At 42.7% G+C, this 19,185-nt stretch overlaps 1 protein-coding gene across 1 annotated transcript in view; it reads right to left on the minus strand.

Moving 5' to 3' along the window:
• The window catches only part of KCNH5 (potassium voltage-gated channel subfamily H member 5), a 161,962-nt gene that overhangs the window by 134,379 nt on the left and 8,398 nt on the right, over positions 1-19,185 (minus strand). Inside the window, exons 2-4 of the mRNA XM_064713419.1 lie at positions 14,607-14,730; positions 8,502-8,608; positions 4,071-4,199 (exon numbers count right to left, since the gene is read on the minus strand). Of these exons, the coding sequence (XP_064569489.1) occupies positions 4,071-4,199; positions 8,502-8,608; positions 14,607-14,730 (360 nt within the window). The remainder of the gene's footprint in view (positions 1-4,070; positions 4,200-8,501; positions 8,609-14,606; positions 14,731-19,185) is intronic.

A 19,185-nucleotide genomic window follows, 5' to 3' on the forward strand; every position in this document is an offset into this window, starting at 1 on the left:
GTGACCTGACAATGGTACAAACATTAAAAAAAAAAAAAAAGATCCTTTGGGTTTTATTCACCTAAAGAAAATACATAATAGGATCTTTCATATGCTTGTAATGGACTTCCAGCTCTGCTGTGCACAGAGACCTGGGGATCTGGCCCTCTGCCACCACAGGTGGGACCTGCTGCTTGCTGCTGAATCCACATCAGACAAACACTCCCATTAGCAAAGAGGAGCAGGAGAAGGAAAGGAGAGATCAGACAAGCACAGCACAGCTCCTTAACCAGAAAATAAAGCACTGGCCCAGTGACCACCAAGGGCAGCCATCACCTCCTGCCTCACCATGAATTCTCACACCTCTTCTTCTTCCACACTGCCCCCATCCACAGCTCAGTAGCCACTGGCTCAGGAGCTGGGGCACTAAAAATCCAAACTCAAACCAATGGAGGGGTTCTCTCTACCCTCCAGACACCCAAGCTGCTGGTGACACCTTCACCCAGGGGGGAACACATCAACCAGGAGGCTGATCCTTCCTTCAACCAGGAGGCTGATCCTGCCTTCCATCATCAATTTTGCTGCTTCTGCTGGAGTTGCTGGGGGGTTTTGACACTTTTGACTGGTTAGACACTTTTGAAAGTAATTTTCCATTTACAAGGAATGGCTTTACAGCAGGTTTTGGTCACTGTTACATTGCCATACATCATAGGTCTCCCACGCATCACCCAGCAATAACAGATTGGAGCACAAGTAACAAGAAAAGTCAGTCCAATCTTCAGTCAACTGCCTGCACCCTCTCAGAAAACAAGGGTTTTGAACTCTGTCACTGTATTTTATGAGAGGAAGGTGGCTTTTAAATATCCCTTTTCTCAAGTCTTGCTTACAGTCCAGTAAGTTTCAACAGCTTTCTGGTCTGCAGCAAATTCACAGCCCCCTGGGTGAGCCTGGAGAAAATTTTCATTACTTTTACTCCCTCTGGCAAGCAAAGCTCCTTCCTCTTCCCTTCTCCCTCCTCCTCCTCCTCCTTTCAGCATTAACAGAGCAAGTGGTGAGCACGCAGGTAAGCAGAGACACCATCTGTCACAGTGTCCCAGACCTCTCTGACTCCCTCTGCTCGCACGGGGCTTGTCCCCGTGAGGTCAGCTGCATTTTTTGCACTCAACAAACACGTTTTTAAACCCCCATCAGGAAAAAAAAATATCCCACCTCACCCTGGCAATGTGCTTTGTAGTAAGACAACTGTTTCATTTGTGTGCCCTGTTTTCCAAACCCAACAAGCTGCTTGACAATTTTGGGCAGATCTGCATCCTCAGCACCACTCTCTGTCCCCAGCCTTCTGTTCCCTGGCAAGGGCTCCACGAGATGCCAACCCCACTGCAAGTAGGTCTGGCCAACCCCAACCAGGTATTTCCACACAGACACTCTGCAGTGTAGATACAACCAATGGCATGATTGAAATGCCTCACATGGCATGATTTACTGAAGCTTCACAACAAAGCAACACACCTTTGAACGGTGCAGAACGTTTTGGTATGGAGAGATTATTGCATAATGGCATCAATATTTTATTCCTGCTGAATTTTTTATCTCGAATTTACTGCTCCCATAAGTAACACACAGTAACTCATCTGCACCATAGTTACTTATGTATTATGTATTGCATGGTCCTGGCAGAATTTCTTAAGAAATATCCTTCTTTTAAAAAGAAAAAAAAAATAGCCTTTTCAATGGCAAATCCCAGCACTCAACAGCAGCATTTTATTGAAACCCTTTCCCACAAGACTTATAAAAATTCTCTGCTAAATTTTAACGTGTATGTTTACCAATCTCATAATTCAAAAAGGAAGTGGCCTGGCAGCTTCTAAGCATATTGCAATGTTATCTGCAGGGACAATGAATTATGTATCTCCCATAGCACCATGTCTGACACAAAACCACTATGATCCCAGTGCTGTGGGATCCCAGAGACCCACACAGCTGAGACACACAGGGTGATAAAACAGTGCTGCTTTCCCACCCTGTAGTAACGTGCTGCAAATATTTGAATATGTTTTCCTTATATCAAGGATGCAAAAGACAAGCTTTAATTTATACAGAAGCAGAAGAAAAATCAGGTCAGTGGTTTGTGATGATGAGGTTTGTTGGAGGAACAGATCAATGTTCTTCAATGCTCCAACCAAAGCAGATTCTTAAGGCTCCAATTCTGTGCTTTAAAGAAATGTGGGAAATGTGGCTGCACTGCCTCTGCAATGTTCTGGTTGAGTTTTGGGGGTTTTAGAGTATGACTTTGACAGAAGTAAGGGCTCTTTAGACATAAGGCCAAACCTCCTTGGCTGCTGAAGGCAGTGTTTTGTGATGTCCATCATTAATACCTGGCATTTTAATTAATGCTGCTCTCCAATGCAGCACACAAATCATGCATTTCACTGCTACTGCTCTTTCCCATAGGAACACATATTCCTGTTCTGGATGCCACATGGGTTCTGCTCCTCCTCAGCCACAAGATGGGGAGGGGAAGAGTTCAGTCCCTGGAGCACATCCCTGCCTCCCCAGGGAAGGCAGCAGAGTTGAATCCCCCGGGCTGAGAACCCAAAGGAGGCAACATTCATGATTTCTGCATCTGAGAGCCACCTTCAGTACGTTCTCTCTGTCCTGCTGCAGTCCAACACTTCTCAGTGCAACTCAGTCCTGTGGGAAGTGGGGCAGAGCTGGGAAAAAGGGGGCATTTGGGAGCTGTTCTATGTGAGGTTCATCTTGGTTCCCCCAGAAAGCATCAAAAAGGGAACCTTACAAGAGGATTCTTGCAAAGACTGGCTTTTTCCTTTATGAGCTCACATTATGTATTACACACACTGCAGCAAGGAGCCAGCCCCATGCCTTCACATACGTATAAAGTCCTTTTAATTAACTGACATTTACCCTAAAAAACTCTGATTCTTTCCAGGCAGAAGAATTCCACATTATAGAGCATGAAGTGAAATACAGAACATTTGCAGGTTGCTAGCTAAATTGTAGAGGCAATAAAGTTTATGATGGCTGGGAAGGTATTCCTATATCAGGATCTTATAATTTTATGGATAATACTCTCTAGACAAAAAAACCTGTCATATTTAGTGTTAGCTCGGAGGGGAACCTTTCATTTTAAGTCTGCCTTTATAAACTGACTTCTCAGTTATCCAAACACTTGCAATAAGTGCTATCTAGATATTAAGAAGCTGTTTGCATTCAAATGACACCAACTTTTTATCCTAAAGAAGATGGCTTAGAGCACAGCAGCTCCAAGTGAGATATCAAACCTTCTTCAAGCATGAAGGGAAAAACACAGTAAAGAATTAATCATCAGGAGGCAACTTCCAAGAGATGTGGATAATGTCCTTCTTTATGCAAGCATGCATTGTTTCACCCAAAGCAATACACATGTAAACCTGACACAAGACACGTGTTTTGTAACTAAAGCAGAGGATGATGCTGTCAGATCCTCTCTACCTTTCCCCACAAATTCCTCCTGCAAGGCTGCAGGCCTGGCCAGGAGCTGTTCAGTGACAAAAGCATTCCAACAAAATCCTGCCCTGCAGCTGATAAGTAACAAGCACAATGCCCACTGCCATGCAGTCATCACTCCTCAGCAGCAATAAATGACTCAAGCAGGATGTCTCACATTTCACCTCCAAGAGGGAGAATGGGAAGAAATATCAGCATGTCATCACAAAGAGCTGGAATTATTTTTTCCTGAAAAGATGACACCTGTCCCGTAACAGAAAGATCTCCCAAAACAGCACAGCATTCAAATGATTCAAAACTGTGTAATTTTTAGAAAATGCCTGCTGTAGTGATGAAGAAGTGAATTACAAAGAAAAATGAAGGCTTGTGACTGTAGAAAAACATTGGTAGGGAATTTCCACTCATGGTAACTTATCCTGTTTTTTTTTTTACTAATTTAGGAGAGTGGCATTGAAACTCTGACAAGTCACGAAACATTTCCTCAGTTCAAGACACAGATCACAGACATGACACATCCCTGGGACAGGTTGGAGATCAAGCATTTACTTCTATCCTTCACAAAATATAATAATGTATTTCATGTTTACCTTTTGTTGAATCATCTTCGATCGGTTGCTTGAATAAAGTGATATCCTTAAAAGTGCACAAGAACAAAACCACTTTTTCATGTTCATTTCTTATAGGTGCAATTTGCATGTAGAACCAAACTGGGGTTCCTGGAGCAGAGAAAAAAAGGGATATTGGAATGTGGTGTAGCACAAACTACCCCCAACCCATAACATTTACACATTATTAACACACACATGTAGTTTAGCTGTGTATCTCAATATTTCCACATCTTCCAGAGTTTTTAATTTTACTTCCTCCAAGGAAAATAACATATTCCCATTTTTACGGCTTCAATAACCTAACTAGATGATAAACAGAGACAGAAGGCTATATAAAAATTTATTCTGAAATAAAATACATTGTTCTTCCCCTCTTGCTCTTGTTTTTTCCCAGCAAGTTGCACAAACTGAGGTCTGAAATGTAGAAAGGTGAGAAAAAAATCAGGTGGATGGCATCTTTGATTCCCTCTTTACATAATATGGAGCAATCAAGTCCAAAAATGATAGAATATACTGTGAATTGCTCCAAATTTTATATGACTACATTATTTAAGAGGATCTGAGTTGGACTCTCAATGTCTTACCAGACAATTCAAAAATCAAATCAGATTTGATTTCTTTTTCTGTGTCTCAGGTCACACCTCCACCTCCTCACTGCCCTGCCCAGTGCAGCACTCTCCCAGCACAGTTATCTCTACTTAACTTCTGAAATGAAACCAAGTGTTTTTCAAATCCTACCACCCACCAAATAGACAGCCAAAAAGAGCCCTTGGTTTTGGAGTGGCCAGCTTGGCTTTTGGTAAATCCCCCCTGTTTGCAGAGCATCCTGCAGGTGCTCAGGAGCTGAAGCTTCCAGGCTGACACACACGAGGCAATGCCCTACACATATGCAGGTGTGCTCCACAAGGGGTGAAATCCCAGAAAACTGGAGTAATTTTCTTAGAAAACCCTGTTCCCTGCAGGGCTGGGAATGTCAGATGTTCTCCATCCAGCAGAGCTCCGTGTCCCTCCCTCCCAAACGAGCACCTACGCGCACTGCACCATAAATGCCTTCACAGCCAGATAATTACCTCTGGGATTTGATGTGCTTTCAGCCAGTTGACAGAATGGCTTTTCTCCTGAGCTGCCTGAGAGCTGACACATTGACACAAGCCTCTTGCCCACTGTTATCCCCCATGGGCACTGCTGGCCCCCCCAAATCTCCTCTGATGCACCAGGTCTGGGAGCTGTGCCAGGAGCTGCAGCACAGGTCCCAGAGGGCAGAGAAAACCATTTGGGCTAGGATTACTGTGGGGAAGGTTAAAACCCACAAGGGTTTATTGAAATTCAACCCAGATTAAACCAGTAACTCACTACCAGTAAACTGGAGAAGTGGGCGAGATGTGGGACTGCTTTTTGTGATAATTCCAAAGCTATTATGCTGATTATCTTAATTCCCAGTTGCTAACCCAAGACAAAGGACTTTTCATAACTACTAAAACAGAGTGCTGCAGCTTTCTGGAGAAGTAATTTGCACTTATACCTGGGAATCCATTGGTACCCTTGGAGATGAAAGCAAGTAGGCAAAACACCCTGCACAAGGGTGCTGACAAAAATCAAAGACAGAGGCAAGGTGGCTACTGCTGTAGACGCAGCAAAATGAGAAAAAGCAGTAAAGATGCTTCCTGAGTATCACCATATAGATATTCATATATAGAGAGGCATGAATATACATATATATATACACATATATACATATATATATGTAGGCATGCCTAATGTGGTTGGTGAATAGCTGTGTGGGCAGAGGTAAGGACTATATAATAAGGGAATGCAGCAAAGCAGAAGAGGGTTGTAGCAAGCTTTCAAGTCTTGAAGCTGGAAGCTACAAGCTGAGTTAGAACACACCAAGGGGAGTGTTGAAGGCAGCAGTCAAACAGATGCTGCCAGAGAACATCAGCCCTTAAAGATCATCTCTAACACAGCAGAGAAGGATGGGAAAACAACCTGAAAACCTCCAAATCTCCCTGGGCCAGAAGCAAAAGGGAATGGGTAAAGGAAAAAAACAAACAAACAAAAAAAAAAAAAAACACATTGTGGCACATTATCAAAAATACACACCTGGACCTTCAGTTTGAAAATGTGGGTGGGAGGGTGCTCTGAAGGCATTGCAAGTCTCATGTAGGTGATAAACACAAGCTTTTCCACACCTACACTCTGCAGAAGTACATTCATACCAAGAGATAACTAATCTTTATTTCCTTCTCTGCTCCAATTTCCAGCCTGGGGGATTAGCAGGCAGTTTCTTCCTAAGGACCATCTTCCACAAGGCTCAGAGAATGACAAATGGAAGGAAACCCTGAGCACAGTAGCTGCTGAGCTGGAGCCCAGAGTGAGCCTGTTAGCATCAGTGAGGGGTTGAGGTTCTGGGCTCTGGGTGATGGAGAAGAAAGCTGACAACAGATGTTATGGATGGGAAGTGACTCAAGCCCAGAGAGAAATACTGAGTAATTTTCCATAAAGTCCTTCTGTAATCCTGCATAATTTATGGAAAGTGTAGGCTCGCAGATCTGGGCAAAGGTGAAGATTTTATTAAGGCAACTGCAGCTCAATAAATCTCTGCAGCATCATCAATCTCCAGCAGACAATCCACAACCCAAAGCAAAAAGCATCTGCCTTGTTACAGGAAAGTCACCAAAAGAAGACTTTTCTCTTCTTATACATAAATAAAATAGAAAGGCATATAATTCAGGCCCATTCTAGAGCAAGAGCTAAGAGCAGCATTTACTAAGAGAAGCCAGGGTTGGAGTGAGCACAGGGTCTCTGGGATCCACTTTGGAAATCACATGGACACAGGGCATGGCAGTGCTGGGCACCACCACTGGCAAAGATACCCAACATGAGCCTGTCCCAGGAGATTCCCCTGATGTGAGGGAGCATCCAGGTGACCTGGAATGCACAGGAAACAGGAAGAGAAGCAGAAGATCTGTGGAACAGACACATCCATATGCTTAGGAACCAAAAAGAGGTCATTTGGAGGGCTCCCCTGGGCACCTGCAGGAACAGCAGGACTTCAGAGCTGCTCTGGCTTCTCACTTTAATTAACATGTTGGCTAAAATGCCTTGATGTAGGCAGAACTGAGAACTCTACAAGCATTTTCTGCTATTTTAGTGCCCACACAGGAAGATTGAGTCTAAAAAGGGAAAACAGAGGTAAAGCATAAGAGGAGGTGTCCAGGACGCTCCCTTCAATGTCATGAAAGGTTTGGGTGAGTTTGCAGTGAAATGGGGCAGTCAGGCACAGGGAGCTCTTTCCTGAGGCACAGCATTCACTTCCCTCAGCCACAGCATGGAGGGAAAAGCTCTGGTAATCCCATGTCAGCATAAAAGGCAAAGCTCTGGCAATCCCATGTCAACATCAAAGCCCACCCAGGGGAAGCATGGCCTCAGATTCTGGGCTCCAAGCAGGTGAACCAGGGGAAAGATCCCCAGCCCCACATAGCACCTGCACCCTGTACTGAGAGCCAGACTGAGGAGAGCATCTCCATCAGGTCTGCTTGGGCTGCTCTTGGCCACTAGCCCTGTCACCTGGACTAACTCTGTGCAGACAGAGGAACCAGCTTTTTTGGAGCACCTTTAATCTGAGTTTTGGCTTTCTATCTTGGAAGATGGCCTGTGCTAGGGAAGGAGGCTGCACAACCACCAGCTCAGCAGATCTGTCCACCATGCACAAGTCCAGCAGGAGGCCACACAACAGCATGGGCTGGGCTCAGAATGTGCTCTAAGTCAACAAGCCAGTGCTGCCCAGGAGAGAAAATGTGGCTGGAATGGCTCATGGTTAAGAAAAAATGAAGAAAATCTCCAGTTCTGGCAACTTCCTGCAAACCCAATGCCACCAAGAAGAAGGAACAGAGGCCCTGAATCTCACTGAGCCATGGAAGTCCCTGGTTTTCTCACTAATCCCTGGGCCATGTGCCAGCTTAGTGATCTCCCTAGAGCTGGCACATGTTGGTTTATACACACAGAGGCATCTCAACAGCACCAGGAGCAGCCACTCCACAACCAGGGCCTGGCTTCTCACTTGTGGAAACATGGGGGAGTTTCCTGAGGATGTGGGGGAGCCTCATTCAGCATTTCTTTTCACTTAGCCCAGTCAGTTTCCCTTCAGGGAAACAATCCTCAAAACTAAATATATTTTTGAAAGAAGGAGTCAGACTAGAGACAGCAGGGAACAACTACTATTCTTGGCAATCTGAATGCTTGGCCTGAAAAGAGAAATCTCTTCCTGAGCTGTGGCAACCATAATGCCTGTTTCTTCTCCAAATCTTGCCCCAAATTTACTCATATGTCAAAATGAAAATTTCTTTCAGTCTATTACAAGCTTTCAATATGCTTTTTCACTCCCAGCACCACACACAAATATATACATACTGTTTTTCTTGTAGAGGAGAATTTCAAAGCAGTTTGACTCATAGTTGTCGAAAGTCTGTCTGACTTTTTCAATGGTCTTCTTGTCTGTCAGTTCACCATACATAAAACTGAAAAAAGAAAAAAATTCTCTTTTTTTCTAGACAAGCAACAACATTTTTACAGTCACCCTAAATAGCAAAAGCATTAAAGATGCTGTGAACTGTCATTTACCAAGGTTTAATTATGATTTACACCCCATTTAAATATTTAGAGTGTCACAAGGACACCTACAATAGCAAGTAACCATGACCACCTCCTTACTGCAAATAAATCCAACGTAATGCTTCATTAAGTGCTTTACTGAGTATATCTTTAAGGATATAAGGTTAGAAAAAGCTGACAGCTTATGAAACCATTATCACCACAGCTGCAGGCCATGGCAGTATTCCTGTCAAAACAGAGAAAATTGAACAAAACCTCTAAAATCTCCCAAATTTTGTTCAATCCTCCTGAAAATCCTTCCGGAGGAGGGATGTAAGCTACTACAGGTAAAGGCTGTTGGCTGAACCAATGGATGCAAATCTAATCTTGTCAAGATACATCTGGGACAATGAGATAATTGGAATTCTTTTACTAAATACCAATCCAAATAGAGGTAGGATTTAAACAGTGAAGAGCAATGACTGCAGTGTGTAGCTATGTCCCCACTACGATCAGACAACCAAATTCATCTTCATTTTCCTTACTGTATACCACATTTCTTTAATAGTTCAGTGGAAAATACTAGAAAGCTTTTGGAGACTCATCCCTCTCCAGGCTGAGAATGTAAAAATGTAATTTTAACTCTGCTATTTCTTGCCACTTAAGCATCTCATCTTGGCATTCTTTTCCAGGTCAGACCTCCAGCTGGTGTAAGCAAACCCAACCCCCTGACCTTGCTTTTGACAGCCTTTGTAAGGAAACAGCCAGGCTTTTATTGTCATTCTACCCTGGATTAAAAATAAGTGAAGGCTGCTCTGTGCAAATTCCCAATTACAGGCCTGAAAGAAAATGGAACATCAGATAAAAGCTTCCAGACACTTAGATGAATATAATTTTAATTGATCAGACTTTCCCCCCACCCTCCATTCTCATAGTTCACAAACAGTTTGAGCCTCAGCTGAAACCTACAACAGAACACTCTGAAAATATGAAAGGGAAAAGCTATCAGTGCCTCTGTGGTTTCAGTGCAGCTTCTCTTATTGATCAACAGACCTCCAAAGGTTCAATAAACATTTATTTTATGTCTACTGCTCTGAAAGAAACAATAAAACAACACAGCGGTTAGAGGCTCAGCAAGCATTAAAGTACTCAATGAAGGCCAGACCATGAATCTTTTCCCTTCACAGCCAGCCCAGGGAAGCAATGGAGCTGCTCCCACAACAGGGTGGTGCCTGGTTGTAGCATTCACATTCTCTGAAAAAGTCCCTTCACCCAGGGTTTTTCTCCTGGGAAGCTGAGAAGCCTCAGAGAAAAGGAAAACAACTCTTATCTCATTTGCTTCTCCTGTGTTTTGCTCATGTGGAATGTGTTTGGAGATTGTTTACCCACAGGTGATTGTTTCATTGGATTCTGGTGTGAGTTGTTCTCACTTTTTGGCCAATCAGGGCCAAGATGTGTTGGGACTCTGGAAAGAGTCACGAGTTTTCTTTATTATCTTTTTTAGCATTTTAATAAGTATCTTTTCTGTATCCTTTAGTATAGTAAAGTATTTTTTAATATAATATAGTATTATAAAGTAATAAATTATCCTTCTGAGAACATGGAGTCAGATTCATCATTCCTGCCTTCGTTGGGGCATTCCCACCAAAGACAACACCTAGTCTGGGTGATGGAGGCATCAGAGTGGCTGCTACATCTGAGTGTCCCTGCAGTTGCCTCTTCACTGGTCACACAGCACAGGCATTGATTAGATGGGGTATTGGGAAAAACATCACTGAAAGGGGGCTCAGGCTGCCCAGGAATGCTGTGGGATCACCAACCCTGGAAGTGCTCAGAAGACACGAGGATGTGGCACTGGGAGCATGGCTGTGTGGTGCAGGTGGCGGTGCTGGGATGGTGTCACCTTTGGGACAGCAAAGGAGGTGCCACCAGAGGAGCTGACAGCAGGAAATGGTTTCAGCCAGGCACGAGGCCTCAGTAATGTCCTGATTGTCATTAACATGCACAGGTGTCTGGAGGACATGCAGAACACAGCCCACTGCTGCTTTTCGAATGACCTGCCTTTCCCCATTTCACCTGATAACCTTTTATACATTTATACAGGAGAGGACAGCAAAAAGAGTTTGATATTTTTAATTTTTTTTTTAATCTATGCCTTTTTTAATGCTCTGATGCATCTCTTTTTTGTTTTCTTGAGACTTAAAACAATGTTTCTCATAGTCCTGAAGGAAAAACTAGCAAGAATTTGTTGAGTGCTTGATTTTACATCATTTATAATACAGAAAGTCATCACTAATTAGTGTTAAAATGACAAATCCTATTTGATGATGAGAGGTGGACGATACCAGTTAGTGCTGCAGAACATGATCAATCAACTTTATGTTTTAAATTACAAGCAGCTTATTGTTGCAGTAAACCTGTAATGCTCAAATCTCATATTATATTCACACATAAAGAGACATTTTAAAGGCTTCTGGAACAATAAAAACATTTTTCAGAAGGCAATTTTTAACAGCACCAAAGGAACCTCAGAGCCTTTTACTGCATGAGTTATATAAGATTTTTGCTTATCACAAGTTTAATTTAATTTAGTCTGTCCTATTTTGTACACATGGAGGGACTCCTACTTCTTTAGTCAATCACTCTGTCTTTTTCTGCCTTTTCTTTTTTTTCTGTTATTTTGTGCTTGTCAAATGCCTTGAGTGCAAACTGCACAAGACATAAATATCAAAACCACTCTGCTACTGGGAATCTTACTACATAGAAAACACACTTATCAAAGAGAAGCAAGACTTGCTGAAGTACACAGAGAGAGGAACGATCTTAGATATTTTCTCCACCTCTAAAACAGACCAGTTGTCACTTAGGATGCCTGGGCTCCCACCTTCCTGTTAAAGCACTTCTTGGCACAGAAAAGCCTCAAAGTCTGAAGGTTCACATTGTGCTGCTCTGTCCTTTGCCAGGATGCAGAGCAGCAGCATCAGAGCAGGTCTGGGTTTGCAGGGCAGCAGCAAACTGCAAAAATTCCTCCTTCCTTTGAAAGGAATTATCCAGGACAGAGGAAAAGTGAAGCACTGAAGGCATCCAGCCCTACACCTATTTACAGCTCTCTTCATCCACAAGCAGTCAGGGCAGCAATTACAAGAGAAAAACATCCACACATCAGGAACAGCAAATACAGATACACATCTGCACACATTTAGCTTCAAAACTCTGCAAGGTGAAGAGCAGACACCATTGGCACTGTAAGGACACACAAAACTCAGGCCACAGAGGTGCCACCCCAGCACCAGATCCACCCTTCTTCAAGTCCAGCTGTACCCACCATGCACAATCCCATTTCTTTGAGCACAGTGGGAATTTTGCCTTTAGCTTCACTAGAGCCAGGATTTCCCTTGCAGGCTGGTTTTTAATCCCACTTGTCAGGGCAGCAAATCAAAACAAGGCAGGGCAGAGATGCTGACCAGGTGTTCCAGTGGGAACAGTGGCTGTGGAAATCTCATGTGCAAGGAAAGGCAAGCAGAGCAAAGCCTGGAGTGAATGCCAGGTGCCAAATGCCAGGGTAGGTCCATTAAAGGATGCCTGCTCTCCCAAAGGCATGATGAAATCACAGAGCTTAGCTGATAAGCAGCAATATTTAGAAAATACTGAAATAACTTGCAACATTAAACTGCATTTCAGTGTTTTACAACTGTTTATTCTTTCATGAAGACACACATGGTCATGTCTGGGGACAATTGGGCACAAATCAGTGATTTTCCTGGATGCTGGCTGACCTACACCTCCAGAAGGTCTTTTTTTGGTTAAATGGAGGTTAGAGGTGTCTCAGTCACATGAACCCCGTTCCTCCTGGACTGTCAGCTCATTTTCACCTGGCACAGCAGATGAAAAGTTCTTCCACCAAAAAAATTCTCTGCATTTTAGCACTCATTTATACCAATGATTCTATATATCAGCCCAAGCTACACATGCAGTTTTGAGTGCCACGTGAGCTCAGAAAGAACACATATCAACTCCCAACACCCAGTATAGGCTGACTCCTATGTATAATGTGCTTTTTATATAGTGCCTGTGAAACTAAGGAGACTGGCACCCATACTGAGGGATTTCTAAGTGATTTTCCTGCCAGTGAGCATACTGTTGCTGATTAAAAAGATGAGAGAAGTACAAATTCAAAGGAATTACCAGCCTGTCACAGGACTAGCTCATTGCCTGAGCTGGAACAAAACTCACTCACACCTCCAGTGCCTTCAGCTGATCCACCTCTCCCTGTGATCTGTATCAGGCAAGACCATCTGAGATTTAAAATCACACAACCACAGAATTATTTAGGTTGGGAAAGACCTTCAAGATCATCAAATCTAATTGTTAACCCAACACTGCCACATCCATCACTAAATCATGTCCATGAGTGCCACACCTACACAGCACATGAACAGTCCAAATGCAGGGGATGGGGTGGGAAAGAGAATATAGTGAATTCTCACTGGACTACCAGGAGAAAAGTAGGGCTGAAAGATGATTTTGAAGCACTTATAGCCTGAGGCCAATTGACCAAACATTGCAATATTTATAAATTGTCCTTTATCACACTCAGGATCAGTAATAAAAACAACTTGGATCAGGGGCTAGATATACATTGTTAGTATCTGTTTGGAGATTGTTTACCCACGGGTGATTGTTTCATTGGGTTCTGCTGTGGGTTGTTTTGACTCTTTGGCCAATCAGGACCAAGCTGTGCCAGGACTTTGGAAAGAGTCACGAGTTTTCATTATTATCTTTTAGCTTTCTGTAAGTATCCTTTCTGTATTCTTTAGTATAGTATAGTATTCTTTAATATAATACAGTGTAATAAGGTAATAAATGAGCCTTCTGAGAATATGGAGTCAGATGCATCATTCCTGCCTTTGTCAGGGCACCTTGTTTACAATGACCAGCAGGGGTTGCTCTCTGGAGGAAGCAGTGACTGCCATCCAGGGACAGGATCCCTCCCCACCCTGCCCCTGCCAGCTGAAGCATCAACTGATCACCAGTGTATGGCAGCATCATCTCCCAGAAATCATCACTGCTGATCACAGAACCATCACAGAATCACAGAATGGTTTGGGCTGAAAGGGACCATTAAAGACCCAAACCCCCTGACATGGGCAGGGACACCTTCCGCCAGACCACGTTCCTCCAAGCTCTGTCCAGCCTGGCCTTGAACACTTCCAAATATTCCATCCTCTGTCCCTAATGTCTGAAATTGGTCAGTCCCTGAAGGCTGAAAGGGACAATCTACACAAACTTGTATCTCAGCCCTCCCTTCTTGCCCCTGTCCCTCATTTGCTTTGCTCACACACACATCAGGGAGCCAGTCCTTCCCCAAAAGCATCCCTTTCTAAAGGAGGCAGCAGGCACAGCTCAAATGCACATCCAGCCACAAATCACAGCTGCTGGCTCCTGAAAGACCACCAGTGAAAGAAAAAAGCCATAAAGCTGCAATGCTTAGAGTAAATATATCAGCAGCCTAATCACTCTCTGGGGAATAAAGATGCACTTTGTGCATTACTCGGCTCTGTGTTTGCTTAATAATAGGGGCCAGCATGGGTTGCAGAAGAGCCCACTGCCTCCTGACATGTAACAGCAGAACTCAGAACAATCTAGCAAAAATGCCTTTGAACTGTATTACCTAAAACCCCACTCATTTACTGGATCACCAATACTAGCCAGGATAAATTTCAAGGTGCTTTACCATGTTCTGTGTAAGTTGTGAGCTGTATAAATTCTGTATCAGTTTCATTTAAATCCTGTTTTAAGACTTCAGCATCCACAAAACAATGCCTTTCTCACCTGAATCCTTTCTCCCAGACCCTCACCATTCCTCCCAGCAGATTAAAAGTTTCCCAGTGCACCAAATGGCAGCAGAAAAGGCAATGTGCATACCTGCAGGTGCTGCTCTTCTGCATGACGTCAGCTCGGTGGTACCCAGAGAGTTTGCAAAATCCGTCATTACTGTAAACTACGGGCCAGTCCACAATCTGGGCGTTTCCCAACAAAAAACTGGATTCTGAAAGGACAAAAGCACAAGGGAGAAAGGGCTGCTGTCAGTGGCAAAGCACAAAGAAATCCTGCTTGTGTTACACAGCAGATGCAGAGTTGTTCCTGACAGTAATTTCTACCTTGGTGTTTCAGAGGGAAATCCAAGTGGACATCTGAAAAGAATTTGTTATCAAACACAGTAACTGTATAATAATCCTGGTAATGCAAGAAGCTTCCTACACCACAAAACACCAATATAAGCCCCAATTCCTTAACAATTTAGAAAGCATTCATTTATTCACCACGTCTGGGCAAGACAGCATGTTTTATTTTTATTTGATACATGTCTTGAAAGCAACATTAAATTAACATGCAAACTGAGTTTTAATGCTGAAATGTATCTGTGCCCAAAGCTGACAATGACTCTTTTGCTTGAGAGAAGGAATATTTTTCTTCCTGGCAGGTCTGATTCTGTTTTGCAGGACACAGCCAGCATCCCTGGGAAGAGGGACAGAGTGCCAGGTGACACTGAGGAAAGCAGATGTTTTAAAATTGTAGTCCATGGTAATCTTCAATGTTTTCTTTATTTTTACTGTTAGTTTTCAATTTCATTTTGACTACAGCTATGGAACTATATGTCCCATTCACTGCTGCTAAAAAGCTATTAAAATGTAACTATTAACAATCATTGCTGCATAAAAATTACAGGAAATGTTCTTTTCAGCAGTTCTTGTGGGGGAAAAAAGGGATATTTTTACAAATTTTCCTCATAATAGCCAAAGAATGGTTATGACAACAACAGACATTCACTCAGGTGTGCATAGTGATTTAAACATAAAAGTGACACTGAGTTTGCATGAGCTACACATGCCCTACTCAGAGTGTTTATAACTGTGACTGGATTGCACATTCTGCAAATATTATTCTATTGGATGTGGAACATGTATTTTAAAAAACAGTAATTCTATATTTTTCCTTTATAAGCATGAATTTTGAAAAAAAATAATCTGGAGATTATTGGATTTTCTACAGAAAAGCAGATTTTAAAATATTTAAAAGCCAACCAATGGGAGAAATAGAAGTTTAGATTTTGTGAAATCGACTTTTACACTCAAGGCATTTATTCAGATCCATCACAAATAGTCTTTAAGCCTAAATGTCAACTTTAAAAATTTGCTTTCCTGCCCAGAAAGATGCCCTCTCTACAAACAGCAGAAGACACAGAGTAAAACCTGAGTATTACATAAAATATCCCTGGATTCCACTAGCTCAACCCCCTGGGAACAAAGGGTTTGCTGGAGCTCATCCCACTGTACTGGCACTACCCCCACACCTGCATCTCCACTGATGCCTCAAGATTTTTTTTATATATTTTCATATATTTTAATTTAATATGTGTATACCTTCTAGTGCTTTTCTCGCCCTTTCTCATAATAAGCTACCCTTTTTCTATCACATTCTTGAAATTCTGTTTAATCTTATACTTAAGGAATTTCTCATAAGGACATTTTGTTTTCCACCAGAACTTAAAAGACATAACAAGAAAATAGGGCAAAGAAGCCCCGGGAGCAACTCCAAAGGGCTGGCCCAAGGGTGGGTTACTGAGGTAACTGATTTCCTATTGGCTGTACTGGCCAGATACACTAATTAATTAACCTTAAAAAAATTGTGAAAATCCTTTTTCACGTGTGCACAGAGCATCACAGCAGAAGATGGAGGCCAAGAAGAAGAAGGAGAAAGACTGGACACACCCAGATCCCTCCATCTTTCCCCCTGAATCCCATTCTAAAAACCACAAAATCTACTTTTTCACCTCATGATAAATTCACTATAATTCTAATTAGTTTGTCATGGCTTGCTGATCTTCATCTAAGGTTGATAACTTGCTCCATGGGTCATAATCAAACCACAGGGGCATCTTGGGCTCTGTGCCAGAGTCTCTGAGCCCCCTGGCAGGGTCCGGGCTACTCAGGACAGCCAGAGGGATGTCCTGGGTTCCAACAACAACACACCTTGACACAAAGGGCACAGCCTGGTGATGACGCACTCAGGGGTGCTCTGCAGATCCCTGAGCTCCCCAGAGGGTCACAGTCCAAGAGCAGACAACCCTCCTGCAAAGCCTCCCAGCCTCAGACATGACTCACTTGGGTGTTCCCATCCCATCCCATCCCATCCCATCCCATCCCATCCCATCCCATCCCATCCCATCCCATCCCATCCCATCCCATCCCATCCCATCCCATCCCATCCCATCCCATCCCTGTTTCAGGACACAGAGCACACAGCAGAAGATATGCGCTGCAGCCAGATAAATAGCATTTAATTGTTGTTTTCTGTGGATTTTATACTTCTTTGCACACGAGGGTGTCAAAATATTTGGTAAGGCATTCAACAAATTGATCGAATCCTCAAGAAACTTGAAAGGGACAAAATGTAAAGCCAAGCTATTGACAAATTGTTGCGGGTTTGTTTTTCTTTTAAATCCCATAAATTTGAGGTAAAAAAGACACTAGAAACATCTTGGTAGATATTAGTATTTTTAATATTTAATGTTAGATCAGATTCATAATATTCATACTAGAAACTTGACCAGGTTTTAGACGACATTTTCTTTTGTCCCCTTGAATTTTCCTTTACTTAACTGACTTCTTTTTTTTACCCTTGTCTTCTAAACAAGCAAAGCTCATTCACCCATTCTCAGCACAGGAATATGAATCATAGAATCTTTTTGGCTTGAAAAAGCCTCCAAGATTATTGAGCCCAACTGCAAATTCAGCACTCCAAGTCCATTACCAATATGTGTGTGTGTGTGTGTGTGTGTGTGTGTGCAATTCCAGTTGAAGGAAAATCTTAAATCAGTCTTTGCCTCTTGTTAGGGACCAATAAATCCAGGCACAAATCCACAGGAATCCACGTTTCATTAATGCTGCTGCTCACTGAGCAACTTGATAAAATTGAAGGAAGAACAGGTCAGTGTCTGACCCTTTGGTTTTACTGGGTACCCACATCTCAGTATTCACTGAACCCTCTGTATTTAACCTACCTTATATTTTACCAGAAGTCATTATTTTCTTCAACAAAGACACAATTAATTCTCCCCTATTTCTGCAGTTACAAATCATAACTCCATGCAGATTTAATTCTACATGAGCCAGGACATACCCAGCTGTAAAAATCCAAACTGTGTACTGGATGACAGGACATTTTGAGAGAACCTCTCTGGTTTTGACCACAATTTTATAAAATCGTGTTATCACCACTAACTACTCATTGAAAGCTCATTTCTGCAGTTCCTTCCAATGAGGATGAATCCACAGCCAGTTCTGGACTAAATTTTGCATGCCTGACTTTTGTATTCCCACAGTTCAGATTCATGATTTCCTGGCAAAGAAAGGTCATCACAGTTGTGTCTTTGATCATTATTTCCACAAGTCTATGGCCAATTCCACTCTGTCCAATTTCCAGCTGGCTGCCTGAACCAGATGTAAGAGACAAAGACTGGAAAAAACCTCATTTTATCTCCATCTCCATTTGCCACAGGACAGCCAAAAATGGAGGTGTTCAGACTCCTTTCATGGGAGAGGCAACCTCTTTGACAGATAAAAGGGGTCTTTGACAGATAAAAGGGGTGTTTTAGACCCTCTTCAGAAGAAAAAGGAGCCAGCAAAAGATCTGGAAATGGCAGAGTGATGGGCATGGCACCAGCACTGGGATCTCCATAGCCATATTCCTGTCAGATCCAATAGACAAGAACTACATTCTGCAAGCAAGTCTTTTGAGAGAATATGTTCTGTTGGAGTTATTCTCAATAAAAAGTGTTTCTTAAGAGAGATTAGTTACTTTTAACTGGGCATTACTGAATCCAGCCACTATACCTACACCAGAATACATGAATTTGCTTTAATTATGTCACAACTTCATGGAAAGATCACAGCAGGGATTGCCAAGGACAGCCAAAGTTAGGAATGGCAGGGCACAAATACAGCTGATGTCATCTGTAAGGTGCTGTAAACCAAAACTTGTGCAATATCCCTGCTGTGCCCAGAAAGGAAAATCTCTCTCTGTGAAGCTTCCCAATCTCATAAATATTTCTCTACAGAAGCTGGAGGCTTCCCCACTGGTCAGAGAGACACTGGTCACTGCTGCAAGCTGGACAGCAACTCTGATAAACTCTGGTCTGATCCAGCATGTGGTGAAACTCCAGGAAACTGGGATCCAGATGACCATGCTGTGGTGCCTCATATTCTGAAAACACTTACATGCAGCTAATTTCAAAACTCACATGATGACTACCCCAAAATCCCTGGTGATGTGTTCATCCTTCTTGGATTTCTCCAATGCACTGAAAGTGCACATCCACTTCCCATTTCCTTACAGATAAAAGGCCAATTTTTATTATTTCCAAGCTTGATGTCAATTTTTATTATTTCTAAGCTTGTCTTGATGTCATTGCCTCCACCAACCATCTTCTCCACCCATTCCC

The sequence above is a fragment of the Zonotrichia leucophrys genome, chromosome 5 (genome assembly GCF_028769735.1).
Source record: "Zonotrichia leucophrys gambelii isolate GWCS_2022_RI chromosome 5, RI_Zleu_2.0, whole genome shotgun sequence".
NCBI classification, from domain to species: domain Eukaryota; kingdom Metazoa; phylum Chordata; class Aves; order Passeriformes; family Passerellidae; genus Zonotrichia; species Zonotrichia leucophrys.